At 33.1% G+C, this 12,386-nt stretch overlaps 1 protein-coding gene across 1 annotated transcript; it reads right to left on the reverse strand.

Moving 5' to 3' along the window:
- Positions 1-215: 215 nt before the first annotated feature.
- On the reverse strand, positions 216-6,073 carry LOC105623268. The gene is made up of 8 exons (XM_012204667.1): positions 5,995-6,073; positions 5,029-5,133; positions 3,561-3,664; positions 1,746-1,959; positions 1,424-1,477; positions 1,033-1,175; positions 727-881; positions 216-273 (listed from the first exon to the last, which is right to left on the reverse strand). Exons 1-8 carry the CDS (start codon positions 6,071-6,073, stop codon positions 216-218), a joined length of 912 nt encoding a protein of 303 aa, XP_012060057.1.
- Positions 6,074-12,386: the final 6,313 nt, after the last annotated feature.

Here is a 12,386-nt window from a genome sequence, read left to right on the forward strand (position 1 = left end):
GTAACTTAGTTAGGTTACGGTAATACGATAGTACCTAACGGTAACGTAATAGTAATAGTTAAGTTAGTCGTCAAACTAAATAGTTTAACTTAAGTACTGTCTCTCTCTCTCTCTCTCTCTCTCTCTCTCTCTCTCTCTTCGTATTGCTTTCTTTTGCTTTTTTCTCTCATCTTCGATTCGATTTAAGCTATTCACGACGGAATAATATTTTCAGTCTAGACGCAGGCACACTGAGTAATTTGAATTATTTCTCTTTTCGCTCCTCGTCGGGTTCTAGAAATTTCAAATATGATAAATTAATAAACATTAAATATTTGATTAGAAATTAAATTTTTTTCTTTAAATGTATTCTCTAAATTGCTTGGAGTAAGATCTTACTTCAAAAAAGTTAAAATACTATCACTATTAAAGAAGAGAGAAAAATTTGCACTCTTGAATAAGAATGATAGATTTTTCACTCTTTTTTTTTAAGATGACATTCCTTTCAAAGGAAAGAAAGCTCATTCTTTTTTTGGAATAAATCTCACTCCAAAAGTGTGAAATCACTCCAAAAAAAAAATGTGTGAAAATCTGCCACTTCTATTTAAGAGTACAAATTTTTTCGCTCTTTTTCAGTGGCATTTTTTTAACTCTTTTGGAGTGAGAGGTTCACTCCAAGAAATTTAAAGAATATATGATAATAGATGGAATTTTTAAATTGGAGTAATCATGGAATAATAATTCTACCTGTACTCGTGCACTTTAAATCTGGCTGGTGTGCAAGTGTGCTGCTTCGAATACAGACCGGCTAAACATCTGGACGGCTCTTTTTTATCTCGTAGAAGACAGGTTTCCGTTTCATTTCCCGGACACGTTCCAACGCATTGACCGACGTTTATTTGCTGTCAAAAATAACAGACAAAATAGAAGGGACAAAAAAATATTTTTAAAAAAATTCGAACAAAGCCGCAAAATAATGTATGTACACCATCGACGTAAAATCCTTATTCTCTGCAATCTCTAACAATTAGTTATCGAATACATATTTCATACTCGGATCACAGGTCTCACGTCAGTCGTATTTGTACCCTCTTTGATCGTCACCTCGCTGTAATCCAGCACAGTTTCCATGTGGTCCATTCGATAACAATGACCGGCACAACCGCATTTCTCGACTACTTGGTAAATCTCGTCACCTTGAAAATGACACAATTTTTAATTCAAATATATTTATAAATGACTCTGATTTTTAAACTTTTATTCTCTGTAACCTTTAATGAAAGTCTCGACATTATTATTTTCGTTGTAACGGAATTTAGTTATATTTATCGTTATTGTTACATTTTTCATAAAACTTGCATGCACAACGACAATGTAACAACATTGATACTGTCATTAAGAATTACAAAATGGAATACCTTAATCTTATGTTTATTTTACGTACCATTTGGCCCTTTGGCGCTGATTGTGTTATTCCGGACCGGCTTGCAATCCAGATCTTGAAAGACATATAAATAAAACGTTAATTTTAATTTTCCCATAAAAATTTTTAATTATACATAAAAGTGAATAAGATAGATAAAGAGAAAATCATAAAAAATATTAGAGAATCAAAATATTTGAAATAACTCTGTTGCTGAAAACAATGCACGTAAAGATAATCGATCGTATTTCTTTTTATGATGCTCCAGTCGTGATTATCTTTATGCGATTAGTTCACCAGCCATCTTTAGTCACGACTTGGAAAATTCTTACGAGGTTGATACCTTTGACGCAATGACCGATGCAAACTCCGATGTCCACGAGTGCTTGATGCGGCGTACCGGAATGTACATAATGGATATAGGATTCTCGTCTGCAGGACGTTTCTGGCGAGCAATCGCAAGCATCTATAGCCTCGATTACGCGAACTCCCTGCAATGTAGACACTCGCTCCAGCTTGGCGGCTCTCGCGCGACAATGGAAATCCGATGAACATTTCTGAAAGACAAGCAGAAATATTCGTGAACAATTATATGAAAAAAGAGAACACATTCTGTTTTAAAACATTGTAACATTGCAATAAAACTGGCGCGTAGGTTAATTCTTGAATCCATAATTTTCTTTGATGATGAATTTCGATCATGTTCAATTGAATGTTGTTGAAAGACTCTTAAGGTTGAAAGACTCAAAAAATTGTCGAAAAAAGGAAAAGGTTTTGAATATCACAGAATAAAAAAAGAAGTAAAGATTTCTTATACATCCAGGATTTAACATACGCTGCTAAAGCCTATTCTATAATGTGCTCTTTGTTTCCTATTTCTTGTTTTTTGCCTCTTGCTCTTTCCCCTTTGCAACCGTTTTATTGACAATTGTATTTTTTGCTACGTGTTTTCTGTTTCTTCCGAAGTTCGTTAACTTTTATGTCTCAGGCGACATAAAACAAAAAACCAGATAAGAAACTAAAAGATAAGAAGGAAAAAATTGCAAAAAGCAAGAAATAGAAAAAACAAAAAGCATATTGTAGAATAACTATAATAGTTCGCTAACTAATGAACTGCTTCATCATTTTAGCATAAAAAAAGAAAAATGGCTTTCGGCTGTTTTACGATGGCTGTAATAAAGATACGCTCGCTATCGAGGATCATATTAGAATCGTTTCAATAAATCTTTCCCCTCGGCGACCGCCATCATCCATCCAGCGGAATCCAGCGGAATCCAGCGGACGCATAATTCTGGGATTTAATGGCTGGACATTCCGGCGCCGTCGAGAAGATCGGTGACCGCGGATGCCGATTCAACTTTTGAAGGACGCAAAACATATCGCCTTGATCGCCTTGCGTTTCGCGTTCAACAGCCCTCTTTCCCCGGTATTCCATTGGGTCCAGCCTCAATCAAGGCCATCATTTAGCACGGCTGCTGTAAAAGATCATATCCGCGCCATCGACCGATCAGACCGATAGCGTCACATAACGAAAATAGCCCTCTTTCGACTGGCCGAAAAATCCGGAATATTATTCAGGAAGATATGAATATCGAAAAGGACGAGCAAGGAATCTATCCTACATAGGATAAAATTTTTTTACCCTTTCGATGATGGATTAAGATAAAATTTGACAACGAAGTTCATAATTGTCAGACGGAACTATTTATACCACTTGTGACTGAACGCATAAATGGTGAACCAATGATGCCAGACGGCAAGCATTTACAGCATGCTAAAAGTATGTTGAAAGGATTTTGCAAACTTTTCGTTTTGCTTGCAATCTAAATTTTACTTGTTAATCTAAACGAGATTGCGATTCCTCGTTGTCGATTAAAATCTGTTTACATCGACATAAAATATGTTATGTCTTCCACATGATCGAAGCAAGGAAAAAGCTTCGTATACTGAAAGAAAAGATTGGCTGCCGCAGCAAATTAGATGGTAAAATATGACGCTTTTTTAATTGATTGCAGTAGCCAGTTTTTCATTGCATTAGCTTATTAGCAATGTTAGTATAGAATTTCGATAGGTTAACTAAAAATTGACTGCAATCAATTAAAAATGCTATACTCAGCCATACTCGGTCAATCTTTTCTTTCGACCAGCGGTGACTTACCTGCACCGCTGGTCGACTGGCATCCCCAGGATCGTCGGAAACGTGTCGCGGACATAACTTTCGGCAGTGTCCAGCGTCGATCTGGATAACTTCCCCGGATATTCCTACAAAACCAAATCGATCCATGTTAGACATACTTTTTTTGCAGCAAAAAACATGATAAACAGATCGGTATATATGACATCGATTAGACATAACTTTCGAGAAAAACAGCGCGCAGATTTATTTAATGATATCGTTAAAAACTCTGGCAAAAATAAAAATCAAAGTGTAAAGCCCTGCGCACAATAGAAGGAATAAGGAATAAAGAATAAAAGATTTTAACCTATCAGAAATCAGATACATCGGAATACACGGTTTCTAAGAGTAATAGGAGCATTAATTAACAACGTTTTTAGAAGGCGAAAATTGAGACAACGAAATATAAAGATGTTTAAGCTTTCCTTACGTTTCGTTGTCTCGATTCGACTTACTTTTAATTTTTATTTTCGCCAGAGTAAGTAAAAAGAAAGGAAGTTATAAGAAGAGGTGACGCGTTTAGGGGTGGGCAATTAAATCGCTGTATGTGTACAACTCTGTTATTTTTGCACATCTGGGACTCGGAATGCAGGAGTATTTGTCATCAACGTCGTGAGGGTTTACGCGATTTATCGCGTTATGTTACATACGAATAAAAATATGACTATGAGGATTTCGAGAGAAATGGAACGGTTGTCGTCCAAAGTAAGCGAATTGGGGGAAGATCGTTTGATGGAAGGCATATGGTGTTCTAATTGAAATATTAATTTTGATTAAAATGCTAGCGGGTCATCTCCTTCTTCATAAGCGATCAAACGTCGCCGTTAAATTGAAGCCAATAAATTGAGAGAATCCGACGCAGTCGACGCGTGATGCGAAATTTCGATTCTAGACGAATGAAAATATTTTATCCAGTCGCGCGTGAATGTTTAATCGTATTACTCATTGTTTTTCTCCTAAGTGCGCTGTTAAATTCATAATTCCAAATTATATCAATTTGAGTTACTTTTAATCATTTCTATAAATCGCCACAGTTCCTAATCAATATGTCGTTGATCTGAATAAAATAATGAAGTTAAGTTAACTCAAGACAATATATTTAGTTTGACTCAAATTTAGTTTATTATTTACTAAGTATATACATACTACGTTAATACGAATACGTTGTTTACTTTGAAACTAATAGATCACAAAATAGATTTATTTACACACAGCGACCGAATATTCTGTTCTTTTCCCCTTAAAACACGAGGTATCAATTCATTGTGATGTACACACGAATGAGTCGTACCTTTTTAACTGCGAATCATTCATTAATATATTTTGCTCAAGTTTCCTTCTCGAATATTGCATTTTCTTTCTTTCTCTCTTTTTTTAATATACATTAGATTGATATCTATAGTTAAAAGCAGAAACGATTAAGAAATAATCTTTTAATTTAAATGCTCACCATATCCAACTTCGATCATCTTTTCATGTCGGGCGCAGCACGTATGCTGTCGCGATTCTTCTGAATGCATTTTTCCTTCATTTCCCGATTCCTTCTCGCAAAAAGCTAAGCAATAAAAATCGAGGCGATCACAAGTGGAACTTAATCGATGAATTTAAATTTATGATCGGAATTAGATGGGAGTTAGACACTCCTTAAATGATGTGATATTAATAACATAAAATAGGTCTATATCTGGTCGATTTAAACAAAATTAAAAACTAAAATTCTAAATTTTAATTTGGACTCAAAATTTGAGGATGCACAATTGAAATGAAATCGCGTCTTGCAGGGACTACTCTTTTTGAAGCAACAATGGAAATTGGTGTAATTTTGGTGAATTCGATTTTTCGTTATGTGCTTCTCTTTTGCCAAACGATTCTGTCATTGTGAAAGAAACAAAGATTATTACGCGTAGCATCAAGATTTTAACTCCTTAAAATTTCATTATTATTATTAATAAAATGTTTATAAAAATTCTAATTATTATTATACGTATAAGAAGAGTTGTAAATTGAATTTCATATCTAAGAGTAAAGCCAGATTTTTCGTCTCATACGTCTTTTATTAGAGATTATTCGAAAAATTATTAAAAATTTCATCCTTAAAAAGTCGAAAATATAAATGCTGTTTTTTTACTCTCTAAATTTTGTAAAGTGGAATCTCACTCTAAAGAGTGAAATTTCTTAGAGGTTCAAAATCTTTTTGAAGAGTGGCAAAATTTTTATTCTTTAGAATGAGAATTTATTCCAAAGAATTTAAAATGTATATTCTATAATTCTGAACATTTGTAGAATTTATGTACAATATATGTGTATGTATTTGTAGAATTTATGTACAATATATGTGTATGTATGATCGCTATGCTCTGACGGATGAGAGGAAAACAAAATGGAGAAAAAGGGAGAGGCTAATCAGCAGCGTTACCTAATCGCAAATTAGCCACGCAAACAATGGCGAAACCAGCGAGGACGGTCCATCGTCCCCTCATGCTTTGTACACGCATATCGATACCGATTACCGAAGATGACAAATGCGGATAACAAATCGGGAATATTCACCGACGAAAAGGAAAGACCGATCACCTCGTGATCTCTCTCACGATCGTGTCGCGAATCTCCGGATCACCAGAGGATGGTTTTGAAGTATCCGGATATGCGATATCGCTGCTTTTTTTCAAAGAATACGGCAGATACGCGAGAGTAAGTTGGCAAAGATGATAGTTGGATCCCGGTCGAAGGATCAGTATCGGAACTTTTTATGAAGGATCGATCACGTATCGAGCTCGTGCTGCCTACGCAGCTTGCAATCTGCGAGAAGACTGGTCGTCTGCAATAGCCGGCTGGGAGATGTCCGGCTGACAGCGGCGGATCTCTATTAATCTCATTTGGTGGATGGGACCCGCCTCGTGACGGACCGTCCATCATAGTCTCTTGCCGACCCGGTCATCGTCGACGATCACTCGATTTTACGCTCGCGAACGTATGTTCCGATTGGCCATCCCGGATATTTTTCGTTTCTTATACCTCTACAGATGATCGTAAGATGGAACGAAGACATACGCGATGAATCTCGTGAAGGAATAACTCTGATTCGTAGTTAATGATTGTCGGGATCTTTCGTTTTTTTCTTTACCGCTCTATATATTTAGCGCAGCCATGTTTTACCGGTTCAGTGGAACGTACACACATATAATTTATTTTCTACCATAATAAGTCATTATCTAAGTTTTAAGTGTTAAGAAATTAACCAATCATAATCGATTATTCTTCTCAGATTCAACTATTATTTTTCTTATTGAGTAAATATTTATTTACTGTAAATAAATGTTTATTTAATTATTGTTTAAAGAAATATTCCAGACAAAAAGTGTCTAAAATCATATCATTTTTTTTGCGTTTAAAAGACGATTTAAAGATCATATCATAATTTTAGACTTTTTGTTGTTTGGGATGTATCAAGATTTAATAAATTTTTTCTAGCGTACTGAACGCAGTCATTATCTTCTATTATTAATTTCTTGGAATGCAATCTGAAATCATCAGAACGCGTGATTATTCCTCGAATTCGCAATAGTTCAGTATGATTTAATAGAAGAGGATTTAATAAGAGGATCTTTCTTGATTAGATATCTGTCCTATTCTGAAACAGATATCTAATCAATATCATTTCACATAATAAAACCATTATATAAAAGATAATATCGTTTATAATCTCGTTTTCCTGGTAGAACCTTTCGTAACTTTCTTTCGACTCTTTCCGTTCTCTTAATGACATTTTTGTTACGAGAATTCAGGGCGAAGAAGAAGCAGGACATAGCAGAAAAAGGATCCAAAAAGGACTATTTGTCCCTTCTGCTTTTTGTTGCGGCTCAGGGGAAGCGAGAATCATTCGTCCGGTTGCAGCATCATCGCATCTGATCACATGGGGAGATCTCTTGTCCTCCTTCCCTGCCCTCCGCGCTCGTTAACATCCGCGTTACCGTCAGGATCGTTGAGAGATTTGCGCGAGAGAGGTCATTATCATTATCCATAAATTACCGCGCGCGCGAATCTCAATTTCGTTCACCGCAACCCGCCGGAGAGAGCTTAGGGGAGAGGACATTATTCGACGAAGTCGTGCAGTGGTGTACAGAACGTTGATACAAAGTGGAGAAAAGGAAGAGAGAATGAAAGACGAAATTTTATCGTGAATTTGCTAAAAAAAATGTACCAGAAACATAGGCAGTTAAAAAAAATAAATAGATAAAAAGTACATTCTTTGTCAGATTTTATTGGAATAAAAAATAGGATGTTTCATTTAAAAAAATGAAGTTCCACTTTGAAATATCCAAAATATCCCCAGTGCGTCCATCCATCAAATAATTATTTCCATTATGCGATATCTCTCTTTGTATTGAACATGTTAGTGTAATAAATTTTCCATATGTCTTCAAATTTCACTAATAAATAAACCGGTCACTTTATACGAATCACTCATATAAAAAAAATGCAGCACAAAAAATTGATGAAAAAAAATTCTTAGTTCTACGAGGAGAAAATAAACAATTTCTGTCTCTCACATTTTTTTTGTTAAGTTGATAGAATTTGAGAAAAAAATTGATTGAAGACCAGTATTCGGCAATTTTTAATAATTAATATCTTGTCAATTAGTGTGAAAATTGGTACAGGACTTTTCGACTCATTCTAATCCGATCTATTTACACAAGAGTGTTTGGTAAAACATTTCGGGACACCCAATAAATATATGAATGAAAAACATATATTATTAAGACGCCATGGACGCGTCTTCGTTGAAATGAAGTTTTCACTATCAATAACAGTACAGAAAACAAAATAAAATTTTTGTTATAATTCAAGATTGGCCGAATATTTTTGTTTTTTATTTATACTGATTGGATGAGTAGTTTCTCAGAAAAAAAAATTGCAAAAGTAGTCATTTTTAAGTTTAGATATTTTTTATCTCAATAACTATTGATTTAAACAAAAAAGTCACATAAAAAAACGTCTATTTTGATTCAAGTAAGCTTACAGAATTTTTTCAGAATTTTTATTCAAAGTTTAGATTTTTTAAACAAAAAATTGTTTATCCAATGAACATAAAAAATTGAAGTGTATACAGATGTTTTTTTGCAAAATAATATGAGGAATCGAATGAAATCATTTTCAGCTACTAGAACGTTGATTGGTCGGTTAATGAACTTTTTAAGCAACCTTTTCGGAATAAACCGCTCATCTATGATTAAATTTCATTGTCTTTTCATCTTGGCAGAAAATTTTTCATGAATATATGTACAAATATGTATAAATATTTTTAAATGTGCTTAAATATTCATAAATGTATATTTGAAATACTCATTCATGTTTATTCTTTTTTTATAAAATTCTTTTTCATAGAGTAATAATAATAGTAATAATAATAATAATAATAATAATAATAATAATAATAATAATGAAAAGATATTAAAAATATTTTAAACGATTTTCGCATGTTTTAGATGATATATAAATCAAATTTTAAGAAATGTAAAAAAATTGCCTGTATATAAATCAAGTTTTAAGAAATGTAAAAAAATGGCCTGTATATAAATCAAGTTTTAAGAAATGTAAAAAAATTGCCTGTATATAATTATGTATAATTATGTATAATTATAAATATTAAATTATGAGCAATTTATTAATATTTTTCCAAATTTGACTTTTTCTAAACAATGCGAAAATTATCCCAGTCAAATATTTATAAATTTTCATACATGTTTATAAATATTTATAGATATTTGTATATATTCGTGCACAACAGAAATTTTTAACACATATGTATCTACTAATTTTTATCCATTCGTATCTTTCGTTAAAATTTTGAACAAAATATAAATGTGTTTCAGTTTCTAGTGAAAACATTTAATGAACATAAAACATTATTGTTCTTAGTGAAAATATTTAATAAACATAAAACGTCATTGTTTGATATTTAAATGCAAATCGACTTTGACGTTGCATAATTAATGAATTACATAACATAATGAATAACTGCACTAAAATTATATTTCTTGCCATTCATTTTCTACAATCAATTTAACTTATTTATAAATTTCATCGCAAAAAAAATTCTCTTAAAGACAAGATTCCCTTTGCCCAGAAATTTATTGATTGTCCGTTTGCTTGCATTTCCCGACAATTCGTTTATGCACAATAATTAATGCCTACAGTTCGATTACCTACACGCACTATTGCGCCCAAATATAAAATTAAAAGAAAAAAGCACTTGTGTACACATGACACTATTGCATACAAACTACATTGAACACAAAATATTATTGACTATTATATTATCGATTATCTACAATCACTTTTGCGAACGAATTAAAACGAATTAAAATTTCAGAGACGAATTAGTTATATTTGCTTACACGTCGTATTATTGCTTGTAAGCACTTTTGTGTACAAAAATAAAATTAAGAAATGAAGGTTTGTTTGCATATATGTACTATTACTTACATAGATCGATCTCACCTTCATGCATATATAAACTATACAAGATTATGATTAGTGTTTTTAAAACAGAATTTTCCTTTTTAAAGCAGAAAATGATGCATGTAGACAATCGATTGTAGGCAATAACTTTTGTGCGCAAACCAAATGTCGGCAAATGTAATGTAGGCAAATTATAGGCAATCAATTTGTTGGCAAACAGAGTTCTGCTCCTTCGGAATAGCACATCTATATTTATATCAAAAGGTTGATACGTAAAACTTTATCATAAGAATATAATGATGATGATTATTCAATAATTGAAACAAGAACAAATTATTAATGCTCTATAATATCAGTTGCTTTAATCTTTACCCTACGAGGTACAATTTGATGCCATCCATATTAATGGGGGCACTAGAATCCGTCCGTTTTTTTCATCTGTTCAGAATGATTCAAAAAAATCTCTAAAAATTCACCAACATACTTTCAACTTTTAATAAATATTGGCACTTTATTTTGGAAAATAATGTAGTATAATTTATAATTACCGAGAGGCGCAAAGAAACTTGCACGAGCAAGAATCGCTCGATGAACTAGTGACCCTCTTAGCAAGGTAATATAATTCATGTTTCCTGACTTACAATATAAATAGATACATGAGTAAGTCGTACATACAAAAATAATAGTCAGCACGTACAACTAATATTAAAATTAGACTGGATTCTGAAGACGCAGCTGGGTAAATTAACACTACAACTGATTGTTTATTATTATTCGTCAATACATTTATTTAAGGATATTTAAGGATAAGTTTTGTTTTTACTACAGTATAAGTAATAATAAGAAACTTTTAAAATAGTATACTCCCGATAATATCATCAGAAGTTAATTCCACTCGCGTTTGTTACACTTTCCACTCCAGTGAGAGAAAACATTTGATTGCGCCTGTTCATAGCCGCAAATACACGCTCAAAAAAGTGAACATTGATAGACGCAGCCTAACGTAGTTCATTACTATCTCTCTTCGATTCATATGACACATTAACAAATGTTTACGAAAATTGAATTCTTGTTATGACTCTTTTCCAAACTAAATGATAAAAAATTATGACATTTATTTCACAGTATCCCTTTCAAGTTCCTTACTTGCATACTCGTTTCTTATTAACATGTCACTGCTAATTTAGGTCCTACATAAAGAAACGCGATATTTTCATTAACTTTGTGTAGGCGATAGACGTATAAAAAGTGCGGCTTTCAATTACATCTCAGTACTGAATCTCATTGCAATTGCACAAGCGTAACAACGTGTTCTATTAAAATACGTATAGTATCAATTTCAAGAAATTCTGTTCTCAGTTTGCGGAATGTATTATTTTTATCCAATAAAGACGTAAAATTATAAAAATAATTAAACAGTAAGAATTTACTGGACGTTTCGTCTTCTGAATGCATTGTCAACTTTATATGACGGTGCTCTAAATGTCTGACCAGTGTTCTATCTGACAATTGTACGTATCTCCTAACAAAATTGTATCTTTTGGAAAATTCCCATTATGCATATAATATTTCATACAAAGTAACATTTTTATTCTTCACTTCATCATTATTGTTCGTCATTATTGTTAAGAGTAGGCATAATTGTACTTGATCTATGTAACATGGTTATAATTTACGAAAATCGAAAAATAACACTACTAAATCCAACATAATCGAATAAAGATAAAAATTACGAAAGTTATATCCAACGGGAGAGGAAATAAGTCGTGAAATCTATTACATGCAATTAATTCACTGATTACTTTATTTCGGAAAATTGTCATTCTTTTATTAAAAGATATTAGTCAGAACTCGATAGAGATTCTCTTTCAATTCGCTCGCATTCGTTACATTGCGTGTTCAAAGTGCATCGCGAAAATATATGTGAACTTTAGTACATGAAAATATTTGAGATTCGCAATTCGATAGTACCGCGATACAATTATCAATCGTTTTACATATCTTTTATGCGTTCCTGAGCATGCGTGAAGAAGAGAGCCGATCCAGGAGGAAATTGCTTCTGCATCGAAACACCAAGTCACGCCTTTCTTATAGCATTCCTTTATGTTTGCAGATGTATTCTGCTCATGCCGGATCACATATTAGGTTCCTCTGCCAACGGGAAAGATTGTCCCACGATTCGCTTCAAGCCTTTAGGTCGTCGTTACTCTTTATTTATGACTCTCTCTATTGCTCGAGTTCATCTCTTCTGTCTGTTCGGTATCCGCTGATTCCGCTTGTATTTGGCATTCCTCTTCACGCAATGCTTAGTGCTTACCCGTCATTATTGTCTTTTCTACTTTGTCA

The sequence above is a fragment of the Atta cephalotes genome (assembly GCF_000143395.1).
Source record: "Atta cephalotes unplaced genomic scaffold scaffold00055, whole genome shotgun sequence".
In the NCBI taxonomy this organism is placed as follows: domain Eukaryota; kingdom Metazoa; phylum Arthropoda; class Insecta; order Hymenoptera; family Formicidae; genus Atta; species Atta cephalotes.